The sequence below is a fragment of the Phaseolus vulgaris genome, chromosome 7 (genome assembly GCF_000499845.2).
Source record: "Phaseolus vulgaris cultivar G19833 chromosome 7, P. vulgaris v2.0, whole genome shotgun sequence".
Lineage (NCBI taxonomy): Eukaryota > Viridiplantae > Streptophyta > Magnoliopsida > Fabales > Fabaceae > Phaseolus > Phaseolus vulgaris.
This window is the reverse complement of record NC_023753.2, coordinates 17,690,938-17,714,811: the sequence shown is the minus strand read 5'-3', so window position 1 is coordinate 17,714,811 and position 23,874 is coordinate 17,690,938. Positions and strand designations below refer to the sequence as shown.

The following is a 23,874-nucleotide window of genomic DNA, read 5'->3' as shown; positions in this document are numbered from 1 at the left end:
CATGAGAGGGCCACGCCAGGGGCGAACCATGTACGTGGTACGAGAGGAAGGTAGATACACTCCCAGGGCGAGTGACTAGAGGCTGGGGCGCATGAGTTGGCACCCAAAAAGTCACCCCTTGCGCCAGATGCACTTCGAGGAATGAGGACTTACACGATGGAATATCCCCAAGTTGGGTTACGGCGCTGTAAGGCCCTCCACATAGAATAGTGATCAAGTCAGAAGAACACGTGGCAGTAAGCATCGAAACATCAAGGTATATAAGTGCTAAGGTACGTTTTTATTCAGTTTACGTTTCAAACGCTTTAAAGCACTTTAAACGCTTTAAATGCTTTGAACGTTTTAAATGCGTTAAAGATTTTTAAAAGCCTTAAATGCGCTTTAAGACACTTTAAATGCACTTTAAGACGCTTTGAATGCTTTAGACATTTAAAAGAGGCTTTAGACGTTTGAGACAGGGGATTCAGATCCAGTTTCAGTTTTACACACGCTAGTTGCTTGCTTGCGAACCCACTGTACGCACAGGCAATTAGAGAGAAATCAACTACTCAGTTATCTTACCACCTTCAGAGCATCCATTCACGGTGCTCCAATACGGAGGTGCGTTCTTTGATGTTTCTCGCTAGCTGACTTGATCGTCGGAGTACAAACGGCCGCAAGGGCGCCCCTTTGTTCACTTCTTTTCAGGTACTCACAGCAGCTAAAGGTGGGGACTTGGAGCCAAGACGAAGGAGTCCTTGATACGCGAGTCTTAGCTACGCACGAAGCACAATCTGGTCAACCGATGGGAACAATTATTTTTTTATTAATATTTTTTCAAATTATAGAATATGAATATATTTTCATATTCTATAATCTAGAATAAGTTTCTCTTACAAAATATATTTTGGATTATGGATTCCAAAAATTATTTTTGAATTATAAAATTTGATAAGTATTTCTAGATCCAAAAATATTTTGAAGATTATAATTCAAAATACATATTTTAGATTATAGAATCCTAATTTATTGTAAAATTTGAGATGAATTTTTAAAAAATAAAATAATCTTTTCGTCTAACCTACAAGAGAAATTATGAATGTGCACGAAGAAACAACCCAATTACTACACACCCTTCAAATTTGATCCTAACCCCATTTTTTGAATTCAAAATTCCTTTTCCAGAATACATTTTCAAAATTTTGTTTTCTGGAAATCTTTCTTCCTTGAACACAATTTTTGAATTCTGAATTTTTATGGAATTTTGATTTTCAAATTCTATTTCAAATATTCATTTCTAGAACACAATCCACTCCACATTTTCTTTTGCAGAATTTTTAGAATATAATCCCAACAGTTTTAGAAGAAGAAAGTAGAGCATAGGCTTGTAGTAGTTATATTTACATATATGAGCACAAAAAATAGTAAGAAGTGAAGGACAAACATTTAAGCAAGTTGTTGATTAGCTGCAAATATCCTTCTCTCCTCAACTGCAAGCCTCTTCTGCAACCTTTCTTGGTGCTCAGAAAATGCCCAAAACAAATCCCTCATAATACTAGCTATCTTGAATTCTTTAGTTCCTGAATCTACAATCTTCAAATTGTTTCTCCTTCCCTTCTTTTCTTCCTGCAATATATTCTGCAGAATAAAACAATGAAAACATGTAGCCTATGTGGATTGTTATCACTGCACATAAACAACTTTCTGAAGTAAGATTCTGGATACAAATAAGACAGTTTCTTCCTCCACCACATAGTTTCTTCCTGCATCTTTTTTATCTTTAATTTCGGAATTAGTGACATCAAGATTAACCAATCTGTAAGGTAAAAGAAAACATTTGCCTAAAATAAATTTGTATACAGGCCTAAACAGGGAGGTCACGGGGGATTTTCATTTTTGGTTAGACACAGAGAATCACCTCTTCTGTAATAACACTTTTTCAATCAATAATACAAATTTTTCCTATTTCTCTTGAATGCTTCTTTACAACTTTTAAAGAAAAAAAAAAGTATGAAAGAACTTTTACAAATTTGCTCATACATAAACTGATAAGAAAAAGGTTTTTTTTTTCCTTCTTATTTTCTTTTCCAATAAATACTCATAAAAAAATTTATCTAATTAGGTAATGAAACTATTACAATGAAAGACTTATTTTCTTGGTCTCTGAATTTGATCATGGTTGCCCCTTTAGCCTTAATAGATTATCACACTCCCCTACAAAGCTATACAATATTCTTTCTGTGAAAGGAAAGAAATTCGGGTGTGAAACCTACCTCTGATATATGCACCAATGCTCCTATTGATGCTTTTATATTTTTTAATCCCACTAGTTTTTCAAGTATCACCCAAGGCCTAAAAACGACAATGAATAGATTAATTTTAAACAGAATATAAAAACAGTTTTACTAAATTAGTATATACAATTTTGTAAGAACTGATGGTTAAATTATTAAAACAATTACTGCAAATTTAAAAAAGAAATTGACAAGCCTGGTTTCAACGTTAAGTTGATACAACACAATAACAAACAATGAAAACCATAGTAGATTGTGCGCAAGACATCAATATTTAAGAGCTATACATGAGGAATACCTGCCAGTTGAAGATGTTATGATGCAGTTGGGATTATTCAAAACGTCACACAGCTCTTGGAACTCTTTTTCAGAATGCACCATAATGGCTCCCCTAGTATATACCTCCATTGACAAACTTGGAAAAATGAAGACTCTGACTGATAGAGAAGTATGTCTTCGTAAGAACTCTGTAACTGTAGATGGACACAACTCTTTATCTATATTTGTAATCAATATCATACACATATTTTTTGTTCCTTCAAGATCCCTCTCTTCCATTCTTCTGTCATGACAACTGACTATAAACAAAGTATAAGGAAAAGGTAAGACGATTCATATTATGGAACATCCCCATAAAAATATAAATAACTACTACCCTTACCCTAAATAAAAGTCAAGGTTGATATGGGTGTACAATACAGGTCAATGAAGAAGGCTCATATCTGTTTATATGAACATAGTAAGGATAGAGAAAAACCTAATAAATAAGAACCTCAAATTAGCATTTTATATACCATCAAATAAAGTCTCTGCTATACAACTTGCTTTGCAGACTAGTGCTCGTTTTAACATTTAAGGTTGTGTACTCATTTTCTGCAATGACTAATGTTGGAGAACTTACATCAACTAGAGACATTACCAAATTATAGTATATAAGTGGGTGGCAGGCTCACTTTCGAAATCAAATTTGTGAAATTAAGTTAAGCCCTCAGCTCTTAAGTCATAATTTAATATCTGAAGCTCAAGTGTCATAATTAGTTTCATCCAATTTGTCAGTGGAGAGATGAACATTGACATAATTAGAATAAATAGACGGATCCGGCATAATGACAGCGAAAGAGGGAATGGAAGAAGCCATAGATGATAAGGACAAATCCAATCACCGGTCAATTGGCGGCAGCAGCAAAGATGAAGGCTCTGGCAGCGGTTAGATAGTCGATTTTGGAAGAAAGTAACCAAAAATGCCTCTAAGTTGTTGCGCTTTTCATGGTGGTCTTAAGATTGGTGGATTCAAATATAAATTGCACAATGGGTTGTGCAAAAGAGAAGATTAAATGAAACTTTAATAATATTAAGAAAAGATAAAAATTTTAAATCTTCTCACTTTTAAAATTTAATTAGTTATTTGTAAAATTATTTCTAATAGAGCATAGTTGGTATTGAATCTAGTTATGAAACTATGTGGAAAATCATTGATGAAAGGTGGGATAATCAACTTCACAAGCCTTTACATGCAGCCTATTACCTCAATTCCTCCTAAAACTATGAACCTAATTTTATAGACATGATGATTCTAAATTGAAAGATGGGTTGCATATATACATAAGGTGATTGGTTAAGGATGTTGCAAAAAGAAAAAAGATAAATTGCAACTTGTTGATTTTCATTATGCTGGAGGACTTTCTTATGTGGAAAATGAAAAGGATGGTAGGAAAATACCGTTTCCTAGAGAATGACGGGAGATGTTTGGGGAATGAACTCCAGAGTTGAAGAGCTTTACTATCCAAGTTTTAAGGTTGACTCTGAGTGTGAGCATAATAAGAGCTCATTTGAAATGGTAATTCAAGTTTATCAAGTTATTTATGATTTAAAAAATTTCTTTATTTGGTTTATTTACTAAAATTTCATATCTAATTATAGGTTCAGAAATATGCCCCTAACAATAATAAGGGATGGGACCTGTGTTGTGATAGTACATTATTTGCAGTTCACCAGAGGTTGTCATATTGTTACATGATATGGTTTAGTTTTCCAAAAGCCTAAGTTACTATTTGGCAATGGTGCTTGAGCTGTCTAGACCTCTGGTAAATAGAGAGAAAGCTGTGTAGGGGGTGAGGAAAAAATGAGTGTGTGTTGTGGGTTCATTGCCTAAGAGAAGAGTGTGATGGTTGCACTTTGCTGTGAATAAGTGAACAGGAAACAAAATAACAAAAGACAGAAGTAGGCATGCTTCAGAAAAATTAGTACTCAGTAAGCTTAAGGACAATTTGTAAAAGGGACCTGAGTCTGGGTGTGTAGGTTGGCTTTTGAACGCTTTTTCTGTGAATGAGTGTAAATACATTCCACAATTTTATTTCTAGGGAGGGTGTTTTTGGGAAAAATAATTACAAAAAACATGAAAGGAGGATGTATAAGTAAAAAGGGAATCCAAATAGCAATTTCGTTTTTATAACTCGCTGAGATGTAACCCCAACAATATTACCATGTCAATGTCATGATGTCAAATTGTACATGAATGCAATTCCAATTGTTTACAAATCAAGTAGTCAAATTGATAAAATCATCCAATCCTAAACGTTGATATTTTGATTTGACAACTATGATTTACAATGTCCTAATAGAATTAGATGGACAATCATATGAAAAGAGCCACACATATCTTAATAGCAACAAAAAGGTTTTTGAAGAAGGACCTAGTGAGTTTCATCTACTTCTAGAGTTAACCTTTACTATTAAATAGGAACAAACCTTCAGGTGAACATGCATTGGCAACAGACCGTCTAGCGCGTTGTGTTTCCTGTAAAGGAGGATATAATATTAGCAACAGAACATGTCCAGTATCGCTATTATTATATCTTTCTCAGCAAGCAAGCTCATTGAAAGGATTCAAGTTACATAGAGAGGCATGTACTACTTGCCTTTATCATTCGTCCAAAATAAGTAAATTTACTAGTAGTATTAGATCTTTTGTTGCAATATGGTACCATATCAAAGCCAAAATCTTCCTTTGGCACTGCAAAAGAACAACATAGAATTAGGAAGACATTTAAAGAAAATAACCAAAGGAAAAGAATGCTCTAAAGATCATTATTTGCAAAGAAACTCATCAATTTGAGAATTAGAGCAAAGACAATAATAACCAAAAATAGATCAAAGCAAATATTTGTAAGAAGAATCTGAGCAGCATCTCAGGGAAGGAAATCAAATCAAACGTACCATATTTTAAGTTCGACCATATTTTCATTTTATGCCCAATAACCACACGTTCTTTCAAATTGTGTCACCACCCATCCTAATAGCAATTTTACCACATTATGAGATGCAACTTCAACAATTTTACCATGTGTCTTTGACAATGTCAATTCTACAGGTCCGTAAATAAAACCACATGATACTTAACATTGACATGTCATTTTCATATGGCAATAAGTACTCAATCACTTCGGAAACCCACCTTCAAACGCTAGCAATTGAGGAGGAAGAACCAAACACTTAATACTCCACTAAGCATCCTATACTACGTGCTTCACAGTAACCAAGTTTCTATCATGATACCACTCATAAAAGCTGATACCAATTGTGAACAAACTTTGATACCAATTGTTAAGTACCCAATAAATTGAGGAACCAACCCTTGAGCATCCCATACTATTTGATGAGAGACTTACACACATCCATAATACCCAAGTTCCTATCATATGTTTATGTTGTAAACAGTAAATTATTAGGATAAAAAATATACCTAACATCTCCATAGTAATTAGGAAAGAATGTCTTCAAAGTCTTTTTTTTTTTATTTCCTTATTTTAAAGGATTTGATTATTCCAGACAAATATGATAGGAATGTAATTGTTATGGTTGATAAGAATAAAATAATTCTTTGTTTCCTTACATAGTGTAAGTTTGGTATCAGAGTTCTTGATCCTGGGAACCTTGTTTCCACTGCCACAAACAGGGTTGTCACAACCTCCTAAGCCCATTCCCTGGCATATGACCAATGTTGTCAAACTCGTAACTCGGAGGCGGATCGGAGAGGGAAAAAAAACTCGTAACTCGGAGATCGTAATTCGACTCGGAAGAGTTACTATTCAAGTTTCTATACATAAGATAATTCATTAAACGGTCCAAATTAGTAAGCTATGACTTTTATTTAGGATAAGAAAATGTGTTGGAGATGAAAATAATTGTAATTTTTTAGATGGGCCCAAAAAATCTAATTTTGAGTAAGCTGTTAATTTTATTTAGGGTTAAGCTGTGAATTTTATTTAGGGTTCCAGCTGCACATAACAGAGCACATCTCATATTTAAATTTTGAATTAGGTTTTATTAGGTTAAAAGCCCAAAGTTATGTCTCTTAAAATTTAGATTTAGACATGTGCTGCCAGCATCTCTTCCTTCCTTATGCGCGGTGCCGTCGCAGCTCCTCCTTCCTTACGCGCGGCCGCCGCCACAGCTCCTTCATGCTTCGCCGACGTCACAGCATGCGTTTGCGGTGGTGCGCGAAGGCGGCGGCGAGCACGAGCGACGCATTAGGGTTTTTTTTGGACCGCGTCATGGATCGCAGAAGCTCATGGATCGTTCAATCCAACCCTTGGATTACTGGATCGCTCCGATCCAGAGAGGGTCCGATCTCACCTCCAATCCAACTCGTTTTTGCCTAAAAAGATCGTAAAAACGCAAGATCGGCAAGTTAACTCGCGATCTTGACAACGTTGCATATGACATCTCATCTGGCTCCGATTTGAGTAGATTTGGACTTTTTGTTTCTTTTGCCAAAGAGGTTATTTTCATTATGTCTTAACTTTTTTATATGAAAAAGTTGAAAGAAATAGATTAAATATATTTTTGAGATGTATTTACAAATGTGATTACAGTGTCAATTTAGATAATAGATAATTAAAGTTATACAAATCAAATCAAATCACTAAACGATATCAAATCTATCCTAATAAATAGAGAATGAAATCTGCACTTAATTACGAAATAATTATCTCCTAATTATGCAACACTCCCCCTCAAGTTGTTGAATGTATATCTATCATTCCAAACTTGGAAGTAAGATTTTTGAATTGTTTTGTGGGAAGTCCGCTAGTAAACATATATGCCAATTGGAGTATTGAAGGGATGTACTCGGTGACTATAACACCATTATCCAATTTCTCCTTAATGAAAAGTCTACGTGCTTTGTTCGGTCATGTTGAACTAGATTCAGTGCAATACTGATGACGAACTTATTATCACACACCAAACCCATAGGAGATTCATATTTTATTTTGAGATCATGGAGTGTGATCTTCATCCATAACAGTTCACAAACCCCTTGAGCCATGGCTCTAAATTCTGCTTTTGCACTTGATCTTGCAACTACATTTTGTTTTTTGCTCCTCCATGTCACCAGATTTCCACCCAGGAACATGCAATAGCCTGTGGTGGATCTCCTATCAACAATTGATCTTGCATAGTCAGCATCAGAACATATTTTCATGGATAAGTTTTTCCCTTTTTTGAATAGCAATCCTTTCCCTGGAGAGACTTTTAAGTACTAAATAATTATATTTAGTGCTTGCAAGTGTCTTTCTCTTGGATCATGCATGAATTGGCTAACCACACTATTTAAGGTGTCCTCAAGAGTCTCACGTGTATGAGTTCTTACCTCCGGTTTAGATAATTGAAGTTGTTGTTCAACCAGGACGGGTTCTTGTTCCCTTCGCTAATATTGTTTTCCAAAATATTTGTCCTCGTTATTCTTCTCTGGTAATGATGTTGGTGCAGAGTCTTTGTCATCCTCCCTAAGAATGAAATCCTACAACAAAGGAAAAGGCGACAACTTAAGAACCTCAACTTCTTGAATACTCTCCCTTAAAGCTGAGAACTAGGAAAGAAAGACTCTATTTCATGAAAGTTGACATCTTTAGAAACATATACTTTACGACTTTAAGGGTGATAACATTTGTACCCCTTTTTGTTGGGGGCATAACCGATGAAGACACATTTGATGGCGCAAGGATCTAACTTACCTTGATAAGGACTATGAATATGGACAAAAGATGGACAACAAAGACACAATTTTGAAGACTAGTCAACATGCTGAATAGGAGTAACACCCTCTAGAACCCGAGAGCAGTCAGGATTCCTTGCCCCAGAAAGATCTAGGAACAGACGTTTCGAAAAATAAAGCAATAGTAACTTCAAGGAGATGATGATTTTTCCTTTCAGCAACTTGAAAAGGTTTTGGTTCACATATTCTCTTCCATTATCAGAATGCAATCTCTTAATTGGACTTTCAAATTGTGTTTGAACCATTCTATAAAAATTTACAAACAAGTGAAAAACTTCAGACTTATATTTCAAGAGAAATATCCAGGTAACCCGAGTACACTCATCAATAAATGAAACAAACAATTTTTCACCCGAGATATTAGGAATAGGTGAAGGTCCCCATCCATCTAAAAGAATAAGATCAAAATGTTTAGAACTTTTATTACCATTAAGAAAAGTTGTCCAATGGTGTTTAGCAAATTGACAAACATCACAATGAAAAGACTCAACAGACACTTTTGTAAATAAAACAGGAAATAAAGACTTTAGGGTATTAAATGGAGGATGACCAAAACGTCTGTGTTGAAGCCATATCTGAGAGGATGACCAAGATTCAAGGCCTTGCTGAAGATTAGAAGTGTGTGCATGTAGTCTAACACATTTTTTATTTTCTTCATGTTGTAAATAATATAACCCGTCCTGCTCTTTTAGCAATTCCAATAGTCTTCCCCGTGGCAAGATCCTGAAAAACATAATGGGAATAAAAGAATACCAATGCACAATTTAAATCTTGGGTAACCTTTTGAATAGACAAAAGATTATTGGATAGTTTGGGAACATCAAACACATTTTTTAAAGGAAATTAAGGTTGAAGGTGGATGTTACCATAACCAGTAATGGGGGTATTGGAACCATTATCAAAGTAATATATTGGTTACCAGCCAGATAAAGCAGTGTACGATAAACCAACTGAGCTTTGTAGATTGGCAAAATTTGGTCTTGTTCACACAAAAAAAAGTTAGCCAAAATTTTTTACCGACGATAGTTTCCAGCAACGGTTAGCGGTTTCCAGCGATGATCGGCGGTTTCCAACGGCAATTGGCGACAGCCAATGGCGGTGGCAGTGACGATCAATGGTGCAAGGTGGTGGCCAATGGAGAAAAGAGAAGGAAAAAAAGCAGTTGCAACAATTAAAGCTGCCCAAAAAAAGTAATTGCAACAATGAAGATTGCCCAGAAAAATAATTGCAACAATGAAGGCTGCTAAAAAAAAGATTGCAGAAGCATAGTCTCCCAAATTAGGAGCTCTAATACCAAGTTAAAAGAAATAAATGAAATATATTTCTGAGATGTATTTACAAATGTGATTACAGACTCAATTTATAAACGGTTTACAACCTAATTAAGAAAAATAATAAGTAATTAAAGCTATACAAATCAAATCAAATCACTATAAGATATCAAATCTATCCTAATAAATAGATAATGAAATCTTCACTTAATTACGGAATAATTATCTCCTAATTATGCAACAGAAAGCTTACTATTAAAAATAAAATAAAAAACAAATATATAAAATTCACACATAAGATTGTTTATTTATAAATAGAAATAATAACAAAATAACAGAACTATGGGCTAAGCTCGTTACATTCAACACTTCCCTCAAGCTGGTGCATATAAAACCTATGTACCAAGCTTGTTACAAATATAATCAATTCTAGGTTCCTATAAAGCTTTAATAAAAATATCTGCCAATTGATCATTCAAATTAACAAACTCAGTTGCAAACACAATCTTTGAATGAAATGACACTCAATCTCAACATGTTTGGTCTTTTCATGAATAACGAGATTTGAACTATTATGAAGAGTAACCTAATTATCAATATGTTTAAGCCAAGTAAGCTCACAAGTAGCTAAGGCCATAACTCTATATTCTGCTTCAGAACTAGATCTTTCCACAACATTTTGTTTCTTGCTCTTACAAGAAATCAAATTATCACCCATAGATGAATACAGTCCAACTAGTTCTTGCTCTGGCAGCCCATTTTGGTTTGGACATACATCAGTTAGATGTGAAAAATGTCTTTCTCCATAGAGCTTTAATAGAAGAAGTGTGTACTCGGGGTGGAAGGAATAAGGCATGCCTCCTAAAAAAGGTTTTTTATGGGCTTAAACAATGTCCAAGAGCATGGTTTGGGAGATTTAGGACTTTGTTATTAGTAAATTGACTATACTTCTCTGTGGATGATATGATTATTGTGGGAGATGATGGAACAAAGAAATTAGATGTAAAGGAAAAATTAATGACCCAATTTGAAATGAAAGACCTAGGAAATCTCAAGTATTTCCTTGAAATAGAGGTTGCTTACTCCAAAATGAATATTTTTTAATCTCTCAAAGAAAATATGTATTTGATCACCTTAAAGAAACAAGTGAGCTAAGATATAAAACCTCAAGATTTCCTATTGAATATAATCATAAGATTGGAAGTGAAGATGACTTTCCTATGGAAAAATGGCAATATAAAAAAATTGGAAGGAAAACTTATTAGTCTATCACACATGAGACAAGACATTGCTTATAATATGAATAGAACAAATATCAAAAATACTTTTTGAATCAAAATCCAAGGAGTGGAATACTCTTCTAGAACTAATCTCTACAACTAAATAGAAACAAACCTTTATCTGAACAAACATTGATAGTACGCTGCTCATAATGTTGTGCTTCCTGTAGAGGCATATATTATAAGATCATGTTAGGCACTAAACACGCCCAACAATTGGAACTTGTAAGTTGTTTGAAGAAACTTCTTCATAAAACTTTTAGAAGACAAAAATAGAAAGAAAAATGACATGAGTTAAAATTAGTTTATTCACAACTTAAAAAAAAATTAGAGAAACAATGAGAAAACTTCTACAAATTAGCTTATGCATAAGGTAATTTAAATTTATGCAAAAGTCCTTATAAGAAGTTTGTCCAAATAGACATCATCATTATAACTTTCTCAACATGCAAGTTAATGGAAAGAGCTCATGATTGAAAATATACATACTTACCTTTTTTCTTTTGACAAAACAACTCATTCTATGAGTAGTGTTTGGGATTTTGTTGCCATATGTCACCATTTCCAAGTCATAATCCCCTGTTGACACTAAAACTGGACAAGCAGAAAACAACTCTATATTCTGCTTCACCATATCTAAAAATGAAGCCAATACAGGATCGAGCTCCCATCTAGGTTGAACTACACAAATATTCTCAATTGATGAAGTAGTCAAGTTTCTTGCATTTGGCCCATGCAACCAAAAGAGTATAAAGGTGCACAAACATTCTTCCTCTCCTGTTTCCCAAGAATGCTTGCTTTCTTGCACCTATGGAAGTAGACACAATATCAAAAGCACAAAGATAAAATCGAAGCAATTTAATCCAAAATATAAAAAGTTTTTTGTCATTTTCCCAACACTAATGATGTGATTGGTAGGTGAGAAATTGGTGGAGCAGGAAGGAAACAATTTGGTGTGCTTGGAAGACGAGAATGAGGTGGAAATAATTTTAAAAATTGTGGAACTTACTAAACTATTTTTCAATGCTTCTCTATTTCTCTTTAACCAAACACCTTTAACTTCCACATTTTTTTTCTCGCTTATTCTCACTCATCCTCTTCATTTCACTTTACCTTATTTTTCTTCTCTCTAGCAAATAGGGCCTAGCTAAAAAGACATTAGATTTCTATTTTATTGAATTTAGTACTTGGTATGACTTGCTTAGTTTCTATTGCATAATTAGAAGATAATCATTCCATAATTAGTGTAAATTTTGATATCTATTTATTAGGATAGGTTTGATATATTTTAGTGATTTGATTTGTATAGTTTTAATTACATATTATTTCTTGTTTTAATTACCTATTACCAAGGTATTCAAAATCGAGATCTTACTTGGGATCAGAAAGATAAACATAAATCATAAATCGAAAGATCGTAACACGGATCATAAGATCTTACAAATTTTATGAAATTCATAATAGAACCTCATAATATATAAAAGAGTGCATAATTAGTGTAAACAACACATCCTATGATAAGAGTAAGCATTTACTAGTTACAAAACATTGAGAAAATAACAATCAATCTAAATCAAATAATCTTGTCTAAGTTAAATTTATATTCAGTTTCATGATTTCCATCTCCTTCATCATTCAAATCAATCATGTCTAAGTGATGACTATGTAAAGATTCATCCTCCCCTACTTCGATAGGAATCCTGATGGGAAAAACGCACGCGGAAGCAACACACATAATCATGAATCAACTGCAAAAAATAAACAACACAATATTTAACGTGGTTCGGTCGCCAACTGCAACCTACATCCACACGGGCAACTATTAGGTTTTCATTATTTTCTGTTGCACACCAATTACAAGTACAATGATCTCTTTAAATAGAGATTATAAAAGAGACACAATGATTAAGCTCACTCACTAAACATGGTGTCTAGTCAGCCCAAAATGTTCACCTGCGCTTTAACTGTGTACATGTACTTTTGTAATCTATCGACGGAACTCAATGTTCCACCTCTAGTTGCCACCAGCCTTCTTAATCATTTTTTAAGACTTTGTTAAAACTCCCCTGAGTTTTAACACGTCAGTCACTGACCTGTTCTCTGTTCCTACCGACTCCCACTTACAGGAACTACCGAATCCTGAAATAGCCTGAGAACAAACATACTTCATACTCAACAAGAAATTTTCTGGAGATGTTTCAACAACTCGAATACTGGTTCTCCTAACCCACTGTCGTCTAGGAATCTCAGCTGAAGCACAACCTGTGCTCCCATTGCCATAAGTACCTCTGACTGGTCTACCTGAACTTTTTCATGCTCGTTCATCCTGAATCTGACCTATGGCTCTGGGTTTCTCTATTGTAAAGACAACCCTCTTCTGCCCATGAGATTCTTTGAACCAGACTTTGTTTATCTTCTTAAAAGGGATGGTCACTCCCTCAAACGGTAATCCGAACATATACAACGAACCTTTCTTTCTTCCGCGGGTCATGACAAGATTTCCCTTGACGACCTTTCACTGCTGATTTGCGAACTTCACTTCATGTCCCTGTTCGTTGATCTGCCTAATAGAAATCAAATTTTTCTTCAAGCTTGGAACATCTCTGACATCCTTCAAAGTCCAGAAATGAACTGGTGTCTTCAACACTATGTGACTCATGTCCGTAACATCAAGAGTTATGTTGTTTGCTAGTCTTACCTTTCCAAAGTCTCCAATAACTAGATTTTGCAATGATTCACTGTTGTGGGTAGCATGAAATGAAGCATCCGAATCCATGACCCAGGAATCCACACTGCTATCCGCACAACAGACTAAAAGGTCATCGTCCGCGAAGTCTTCTGCAATGTAGACTTGTTTATCATTTGGGAATTGATTTCTGAAATGTCTCACCTCCTTGCAGTTCCAACATATTACACTTAAGCAATCTCGAGTCTTTGATTGACTTCTTCTATTGTCAATACTCCCACTATCTCCGATATTTTTCTTATCTCTGATATTTTTCTTACCTCTGATGATATATAGCGATTCACTAGATAATTTCTCAAAACTCCTTTTTCGGACATCCTCGTCAAGAATGAGATCACAATCTTCTCAAAAGTGAATCCATCGGATCCCGCTGAACTGGTAACTCCTGCAACCGTTCCGGACCAACTGTCAAGTAATGACGATATCAATAGTAAAGTTTAAATTTCATCATCGAACTTAATGCCCACTGACGTAAGTCAGACTAATATCGAATTCATTTTATTGATGTGCTCAGTAACTGAACTAGCAAATCCCCAAGTTGCATTTTCCACCAACTGAAATTTGTACCATCGAATTTTTCAATTCGGAACTTTCCGTCTTCTGCCATCTCAAACGACTAACGAGATACTCGGTACATCTAATTTCAAATCTTGGCAATCTTTTTTTTTCTTAAATCAAGAACACAAAAATTGCACAACCTAAAATCACTCACCAATAGACCTGATCGCAGTCCCCACTACAGTGGCGCTCGGCCACACTGGACCACAGCTGTTAGAACGCGCACCGCCGTTGTTCGCACTCCGCACCGCACTAGCGCGCTCTGCACCACCCCTGTCGCTGGTCACCGCCGTCACACTGCACTCCATGTCGTCTCAAACCAGCACACCTACAGAACGCACATGCAACCCTAGCTTTAGAATGTCGCTGCCGCCCCTGTGAAACCCTAGCTTTGGGTCACGTTGTCGCCCCTGCTAGCTTTGTGACGCTACTGCAGTCGCAATTTTCACGTCTCGGGTCGATTAATTTCTACTGATTGGATCTCTAGTGTGTAAACGAATCAAGCTCTGATGTCACTTGATGAGAAAAACGCACGCAGAAGCTACACATAATCACGAATCAACTACAGAAAATAAACAACACAAGTACAATGTTGAAGTATTAGGTTTTCATTCTGTTCTGTTGCACATCAATTACAAGTACAATGATCTCTTTAAATAGAGATTATAAAAGGGATACAATGATTAAGCTCAGTCACTAAATATGGTGTCTAGTCAGCCCAACCCAATTGGTCCTGACTTCATACCCAACAAATTCAAATCAAATGTTACATTATGCTCATGCTCATCTTCCATAATCCATTCATCATCAAATGAACAATCATCAATATTAATTTGAGTTGGTTTTCTTGTTTGCTTCTTCTTAGCTAATTTTGAATTAGCCATAACAAAACCAACATCATTCATTGTGCTTTGCTTAAGTCTATTTATTCTCTTTGTGTGGACCTAAACAAATGCAAAGACAAATATTATAAGTAATTAGTGGATTAGTAGAATACTAATTTTATTCTAGAGATATATTTTAAGTTAACTTACCATCTCAAAGGAACTTCAGTTACACTCACATCCGGAAGAACTACATGTCAAGCTCAATACATGAATGACAAACTTTTGGAGTTCTGGATACTCATCACCATACTCACACCCAGTGTTGGTAAGATCGCGAGTTATATCGTAAAAATCGTGATCTTATGATTTTTTAAGCAGAAAACGCGTTGGATCGGTGGCTGGATCGGATTCTCACCGAATCGGAGTGATCCGGCGAGTAAACATTATAATTAAAGCTTCTTTATTCTCATGAAAACACCCTAATGTCAAAAAAGATGTAGCAAAGTGAGTAATACCAGGTCTTACCAAATCTTTTCCCTTTGTGAAATGTTGAAGTAGAGATATTAGAGAAGATCTTAAATAAATAAAGGTAGTAATTTTTTTACCTTTTGGAATGGTCTCCTCATGGATTGAGATTTTCTTCTCATAATCCTCCAACATTAAGTCCACCCAATGTGTTGCACAAGGTGTCCAAAACAACTTTTTCTCTTTGTCATCAACATGTGACCAGCAACTTTGTAGTTTGTTGCATTATCAGTGACAACTTGAATAATATTGTTTTCCCCCACCTCTTCAACAATGTTATTTATCATCTAAAAAACTTTCTCGACTGTTTTAGATATAGCAGATGCATCTATGGACTTCAGAAATACAGTTCCCTTTGGGCTGTTCACCAAGAAGTTTATTATTGTCCTTCTTTTCTTATCAGTCCAACCATCAATCATAATCGTACATCCCGTTTTCTTCCATTCATCCCTATGTGATTGTAGAGCAAGTGATGTATTTGTAACTTCCTCCTTCAAATATTTGACTATAATCTCATGATAGGATAGAGGTTTAAATCCAAGACCATGGTTTTGAAACCAAATCAAACATAGCAGTTAATTCTTCACTCTTTGTCACATTGAAAGGTATAACATCGTTATAAAAGAACCTAGTAATTGCTTGACATGCCTCCTCTCTAAGACCTTTCTTAAACATGTTGATTGTAGCTTGTGTATTCTTAAAAATATTTCTATCACTAGGGCTGAAGATGGACTGAGTGGACTCTTCCTCATTGTTTTTTCTTTTCTCACCAGTTTTTGCCATTTCCTCATCTTCCAAACTAAGACTTGATTTCTTATTTAATTTTTGTTGCAAATCAACAACAATTTCCTACATCTCCTTTTTAACTTCATCAGGAGCATCCTTGCATGCTCCAACATCCTTTTGAGTACCAGCCAAGTGATGCTTCAATCAATAAACTCCCCTTGTTAATACCTTTTGACAGTATTTTGCATTGAAGTTTTCTAGTATCCCCATCAACTAAGATACAATGCTTCCTAGCAACATCACTCCTATTTCTTGGAGCATTTTTTAGAGTCACTATCACGGGTATAGAAGTCATTTTAATTATGGGAATTTGGGACTGCAAATTGGGTTGCACTGAAATAAAACAGAGGAAAAAAAAACAGCACTTGGTTGCAGTGAGAAAAAACAGAGGAACAAAATCTGCACTTGGTTGCAGTGAGAAACAATAGAGAAAAAAAAACTGCACTTGGTTGCAGTGAGAAAAATTAGAGGAAAAAAAAAGTTGCACTTGGTTACAAAGAGAAAAAATAGAGGAGAGTGGGACTGCAGTGGGGAAATTGAAAGGAAAGGAGAAGATGAAACGGAAGAGGAGAAGAGAGTGGGAGTGAAGTTGTAATTCTGTTGAAGTTGTAACGTTCTCAGTACTGTGCAGTAAGTGATTTCTTTCACTGGGAGGTAAGTGGGTTCTTTTCACTTATTTGGGCTTTTTATTTAATTGAGCCCATATGTTATGCTACCTCCATCTTAAATAAAAGCCCTAATATCAAACTATCCCATATGTTGTTGATGCCTCCATCTTAAACAGATCCACCGGAATCGACGATCCCACGCGATCCACCGGAATCGTATTATTCTGGTGATCGCAGATCGTTACCATGAATATATATCGTAAAATCGTACAATCTTAGACTACCTGACTCGTAGACTCGTAAGAGTCACGAGTCTCCTTCACATAAAAAATCTAACAAAAAAATTCATGATAGCAAAATTTCATATTATTGAAATAAAAAAGTTCATACACCAACAAAATAACTAAAACAACACAAATGTTATCAAGTTTAAAAGTCTCATTCATCTAATCCTCTAAGGAAATCATCTCCAAGATTTTCATGATTCTCTCCATCATCATCTTCATCTATTTCCTGTAGCATTCTTACTTCTAGGTGGTAGTAAAAATGCTGAATTTAAATCACTTCACACATCTTACCGTGTGCCAACAAAAAAAATTTAAAAAAAAAAACAATCAATTATCCAAAATTTTAAAAAAAAAATCCAATCTACCCTAAAATAAAAAAAAAACCTAATCTGCCCAAAAAAAACTAAAATAAATCGTTATGCACCAAAATCTGTCCTAAATCGAATCACCTAAAAAACTCCAACCCATTTTAAAAGCCCCAACCTAATTTCAAAACCCTAATCCAAAACCCAATTTGTCCTAACCCTAAAAGTCATCACAACAGCCGCATCACAACATATAAGGCTGAAGTGCTTTGCGAACGATCGGCGGCGAGGATGCACGGTGCGACGAGGATGCGTCATGCGATGACGTAGTGAAGAAGATGTGTGAAGAATGGAACTAGGTAAAAAGAAATCCTAAAATCTAACCTAATTAGAATGGAACACACCGTTTTGGGGCTTTTTTTTGCAACTCGGTGACTCGGCCTTAGACTCGCGAGTTTGGTCGAGTTTGACCGAGTCAACTCCGAGTTTACTCAAAAACAAGTTTACTCCCAAGTCGACCTAGCAACCTTCATCTGACTCTTAAACTCTTAAGGGTTTACGAGTTTACCCTAGAGTTTGATAACCTTGACCGTGCCTATTACTTTCCTTAATTAGGTTGTAAATAATTTATAATTTAGACTGTAATCACATTTGTAAAGATATTTAGAAATATATTCAATCTTCTTCTTTCAACTTGGTATCAAAGCTCCTGATCTTAGAAGACTCTCTGCATTTCTTTTGGGCAACCTTCATTGCTGCAACCTTGTTTTCTAAGCAGCCTTCATTGTTGCAACTTTTTTTTTGCTTCTACATTTTTTCGGGCAGCCTTCATTGCTGCAACCTTTTTTCTGTTGACTGCAGACCACCACCGTTGATCATCGTAAGCCTTTGTTGACCGTCGCGTTAAACGTTGATTGTCTCATTGACCGTTGACCACCACCACTAGAAAAAAAACAAGTGAGTTTTGTGAACGGAACCAAATATTGTCAATCTGCAAAGCTCAGTCGATTTTGAGCTCTCATGGATTTCCTTAGTAAGACATCTAGCTATTGTTCCTTAACCATAAGTGGTAAGAGTTCTAGTTTTTTATCCTTTAATGCTTCTAGTACTGAAAATATTTGGTTATAAACTCTGGTGCTACTGACCATATGACACCTCATTCATCTTATTTTTCATCCAACACTGTTTTATCTGGTAACCAACATATTATTATTGTTAATGGTTCTAATACCTCCATTACTGGTTGTGGTAACATCCACCTTCAACCTTCCTTTTCCTTTAAAAAATGAATTTCATGTTCCCAAACTATCTAATAACCTTTTGTATATTCAATAGGAAAATGACAATTTGAAAACTAAATGCTTAAGAAATGATTTATGGAAACTCCTTGTGCAACTATATATTCTCAAGAGAAAACTTATAATTGTGAGGATCGCAAGTAATTAGCAAAATACAATATCTTTTGAAAACTCTTGAGAAATTAACATTTGGAAGATCAAATCTAGATGCACTCCTAAATTCCCTAAAGTGTGTTATGGACAAAGCTTTAATTGGTTTTTCTCATCAAAACAAACAAAAAGCTTTTAGAAATTATTTCAATTTAAGAAAACATTTACATAACCATTTGTGGATTGTTTCTATTGCTTAAAAAAGGGTCAAGCATCAAATACTAGCTATATCAAATTTCATTGAATGTCTAGATTCCCAAAGAAAACCTAAAGAACACTAATTCTCAAGATACATCACATGTTATTTGGACAAATTCAATAAAATGCCCTTAAAGATCAATGGTTTTCACCTATTGATGTAACCATGAAAGGAGCATCATCATCTAAACTAGCCCAACTTTACAAGAAGATGACAAAGAACAAAAAATATTATTCAAGGCTAGGTCAAGCATAGTGTTTTGATGAGATTGTTGGCACTCATAGTGATTATGATTACATTTTGATGTTGACTACACCTTCAACTATCTAAATAATAATAGTAATTAAAATAAATTTTTAAAATAATAATAAATAAATTATAAACAATAATAAAATATATATATATAAATTACATATTTAATAATAACTAAAATAAATTTATTAAATAATATTATTAACAATAATAAAAATTAATTTTAATTTTGATTTGATTTTATGAAAATATTTTTTACATGTATTTATAATAAAAATAAAATTATTATTCTTTACATCAAAATTTATTTGAAGTTGAAATAAAAGTTTTTAAAATTTATTACATTTCTTACTTTATAAGTGAGAATTTTATTATGACAATTTTTCATATTTCCAACAATGTTAACTAATTTGTAATTTTTCTGAAAATAATTATTTAACAAAACTCATATAAATTTTAATTAACTAAAAATTTACACATTTTAGAAAAAATAAAAAATCTCCAAATCACTACTCACAAGCTCCAATAAATTTTTCTCACAAATTCACTCTAACATACCTTAATCTTAACAAGATCATTTTCTTTATACTTTCCTCAAGTTCCTTTAAATTCACTCCTCAAATCTTGTCCCCCAATTCAAACAAGACATAAGAACATGTTAGTGATAAAAGTGTCTTACCTACTTATTCACCCTATTATACATTTAGAATCAAGTTTAACCACAAGTTGTAACAAATATTAAAGTTTGTTTTAGTACGCTAAATAGTCTCACATCTTTAGGAGTCAAGACCAATAATAATTAGTGATAGAGTTCTAAACTTCAAAGCAAACAATACTTTAGATGCCATAATTGATTCTAGTGATGTTAATTATGTGAATTTGAGGTCGGACCATTGATGTTAATGAGAAATAGTTCTAAAGAAAAACTCTCATCTCCTAAGTCTCGAGTGAGAAATAAAAAAATAATTCGAAAGAAGAACCCTAGTTTACTTGACCTTTAGGTGAAAATTAGGGGTGGCAATGCGGGATGGCCCGTCCCGCAGGCCTACCAAAAGTGGGTCGGGTTGGTCTGCCCCACATAGAATTTGCGGGTTGATTTTTCTAGCCCGCAACGCATAAGGATTTACAGACCTGCGAGTCAGCCCGCATAAGAAATATTTATTTTAAAAAATAATATTTTAAATAAAAATTTTGAATTTTTTTATTTAGATGCATTAGGTAAATTGTCTTATAATATTATTTTCATGAAACATGCATAGTAAGATGTTATTAAAAATTTCTAAATGTAAAATATAAGTGTAGAAAATACTTGCCGCGGGAGCGGTGGAAAGGCATTTCCAAAGAAGAAGAATCTTAATTTCCTTAAATGAGTGAAAAATACAAAAGCATTTCCAAAATTCAGGTTCCTTAAACATCAACTAATATTTGATTTGTTGGGTTATTTAGGGTTTAATTGTTGGGTTATTTAGGGTTTAAAATTTAGAATTTAGTATTTTCAGTGTTATAGGTTTAAAATTTAATAGTAATGGACTAAATTCACTTAATTTTGAAAAATTAAAAAAAGTGTAGAGTTAAAGATTTTTAATAACCCAAAATTGCATTTTCCAATAACTAGAGGTAGAGAACATAAAATGTGAGTATTAAAGAAATGGTGAAGGATTAGCGATGACTGACCCCGTCGACGAGGGCGTCGTAGAAGCGAACGTCGTCGTGGGCGAAGGAGTGGCAAGCGCAGACCCTAGCACCGGGAGAGAGTAACCGACACTCCTCGTCCTGAACCTGTTTGGAGAGCGGTCTGAACCGGAACTTGAAGTTCTCCACTTCGTTCATGTTCTGAAAGTCTGAGGGCCGAAAAGCGTCGTCGTTTTCGGGGGAGAAGTTCGAGTACTTCACTGTGAGAGTGTCGCCATGGAACAATACGCACACCGTGTACCAGGCGTCGTCTTTGTAGGCTCTGAACTCCGTTGCGTAACTGGCCACCGGAACCACCGCACTCGTCTTTTCTTTAACTGCCAGCATTTTCTCTTTACTCTCTTTCTTTCTGCCACCTTTCGCTTCCACCCACTCCAACAGTATATATAAGATTTTGAAACTACACTTATAAAAATTTTAAAATTTCAGAATTACCCTTTATTTTGAAATTAGAAATTTAGAATCAAAAATTATATTCCACTACAGAAATTAGGTATTTCTTCCTTACCTTTATTTTTTTTTTCTCCGAACCGTTACATTTATATGCAGTTACTAAATTATTTTTTCAATTTTTAAAAATCTTAATTGAGTTTTTAAAAACCTTAAAGGCAGCATACTACCATCGTTACAAATTTAATTTAGAATTAAAAATTATATTCCACAACAGAAATTAGGTATTTCTTCTTTACCCTTAATTTTTTTTCGTTACAATTATATGTAATTACTAAATTATTTTTGGAGTTTTTAAAAACTTTAAAGGCAGCATATTCTCATGTTACAAACTTTTCTGTCTCTTTCTTTTATTTTTTTATCCACATTGCTATTAAAAGCGCGACAATTGTGGTGGTGTTTTAGGTTGAATTTTTCTAGTTGTTTTATCTAACAGGTTGGTTTATGTATTCTATTTTTTTGGGGTTAATGAATTCGAAAGTTAATATTATGGCTATCAAATTTAGTAGTCCATCTAAGCTAAACGGAAAGGCGGATCCGAAATGATACTGGAATTACTGTTTCACAATAGTCCTGAATTTAGCAATTCGGTATTGGTTTATGTGTTGTTTTTCTGTTTTATTTGTTGTTTTTGTTGGCTGAGGTTCTTTGCAATTTTTTGGTTGGATGAGTTTGTGTTTTTAGGTGATGAAAGTTTTTTTGTTTTTAAGTGGTTACTTGTAGATTGTTTAGTTCATAATCCACAGAACCTGATTTCCCCTTTAAACTCCATTATCACCTAACCCTCTTGAATAAAACTCAATTATTACCTTCAAATCAACCAACACTTCAAAACGACTACCACACCTTCACCCTTACTCCTTTCAACTTAAAGCACCCTCTACCAACGACAATAATCAACCAAGAAAAACAAGCGTAGTCATGGAAACCATCAACTATGCCTTTTCAAATAAAAATGGCAAGGCTAATTTTGTATTTTTAAAAATGTAGGGGTGCATGAAAAAATATGTAGGGGTTAAAGAAGAAACACCTCATAAATTAAGGATAATAATGTGAGGCAGTTCGATAATAAAAAACGCAAGGTTGACTACCTATTTTAATCTGTTGGCCCACTTAGACATGTCCCGCATAATTCACATTCCATGCAGACCAAGTATAGGGCGGGGCAGGACAGACCGCATAACCCGTGTATGGTTGTTTCTTCTTACATCTCCATAACATCTCCAGACACCCAATAGATGAGACGAAAAGACCAATTTGTTCTTAATATATTTTGTAGGGAATATTTTTTTTTCTATTTTGACCTCCCGAATTCTACAATATGGAATACACTTACTTCTTTTAAAAAAAAAACAATTTTGGATTATAAAATCCATAAGGTATTTCTGGATCCAGATTGTGTAATATGAAATGCAATTTTTAAATTTATTATGGATTGTACAATCCATAAGATATTTTGAAATCCAAAAATACATTCCAAATTATATAATTTATAATACATATTATAGTAAGGGAGTGTTACAAGTTTTACAAACCAGTATACACTAGAAAATGAAAAAAAATAGTGAACAAAAAATCTTAAAATATACTCAAAAGTGTAGGATTATAATTAAAAAAATACATGAAAGTGTAGGAAGAATGTATGGAGGTGCACGTATTCGTGCATTCTCATAATTTATTCGTGCATTCTCATACTCTCAAATATTTCAAAATTATTCATTCCAATTTTCACAATATGAATAAAAATGTTAATATTTAATAGTTTTTTTTTTTTACTTTTTGAAATGCATAGATGACATCCAATGTAGTAGTTTCACCTAAATCTTTTATAATTTTTTTTAAAATATAATATTATTTATATATATGTATATATTATAGATATTATTTTATATTAATTTTCAATAGAATAGTAATCACGTGTCTTCATTTATTACCTAACCCTCTTGAACAAAACTCAATTATTACCTTCAACTAACACTTCAAAACGACTACCACACCTCCACCCTTGCTCCGTTCAATTTAAAGCACTCTCTACTAGAGCCAATAATCAACCAAGAAAAACAAGCGTAGTCATGGAAGCCATCAACGGTGCCTTTTTCAAATAAAAATGGCAAGGCTAATTTGGTATTTTTAAAAATGTAGGGGTGCATGAAAAAAAAATGTAAGGGTGCAAGAAGAAACACCTCATAAATTAAGGATAACAATGTGAGGCGGTTCGATGATAAAAAACGCAAGGTTGACTACCTATTTTAACCCGTTGGCCCACTTAGACACGACCCGCATAATTTACATTCCATGCAGACCAAGTA

At 34.2% G+C, this 23,874-nt stretch overlaps 1 protein-coding gene across 3 annotated transcripts; it reads right to left on the bottom strand.

Moving 5' to 3' along the window:
• Positions 1 to 1,230: 1,230 nt before the first annotated feature.
• Positions 1,231 to 21,488, bottom strand: LOC137828598 (uncharacterized). Of its 3 annotated transcripts, XM_068635237.1 has the most exons (10): positions 21,098 to 21,478; positions 11,376 to 11,690; positions 10,998 to 11,046; positions 9,349 to 9,508; positions 8,882 to 9,054; positions 5,192 to 5,286; positions 5,022 to 5,070; positions 2,572 to 2,851; positions 2,253 to 2,331; positions 1,231 to 1,617 (listed from the first exon to the last, which is right to left on the bottom strand). In XM_068635237.1, exons 1-10 carry the CDS (start codon positions 21,440 to 21,442, stop codon positions 1,426 to 1,428), a joined length of 1,737 nt encoding a protein of 578 aa, XP_068491338.1. In that variant the 5' UTR covers positions 21,443 to 21,478; the 3' UTR covers positions 1,231 to 1,425. The 3 variants fall into 3 exon arrangements, with proteins under 3 accessions (XP_068491338.1, XP_068491340.1, XP_068491341.1); XM_068635239.1 differs by lacking the exon at positions 2,253 to 2,331; XM_068635240.1 differs by lacking the exons at positions 8,882 to 9,054; positions 9,349 to 9,508 and having other exon boundaries at positions 21,098 to 21,488.
• Positions 21,489 to 23,874: the final 2,386 nt, after the last annotated feature.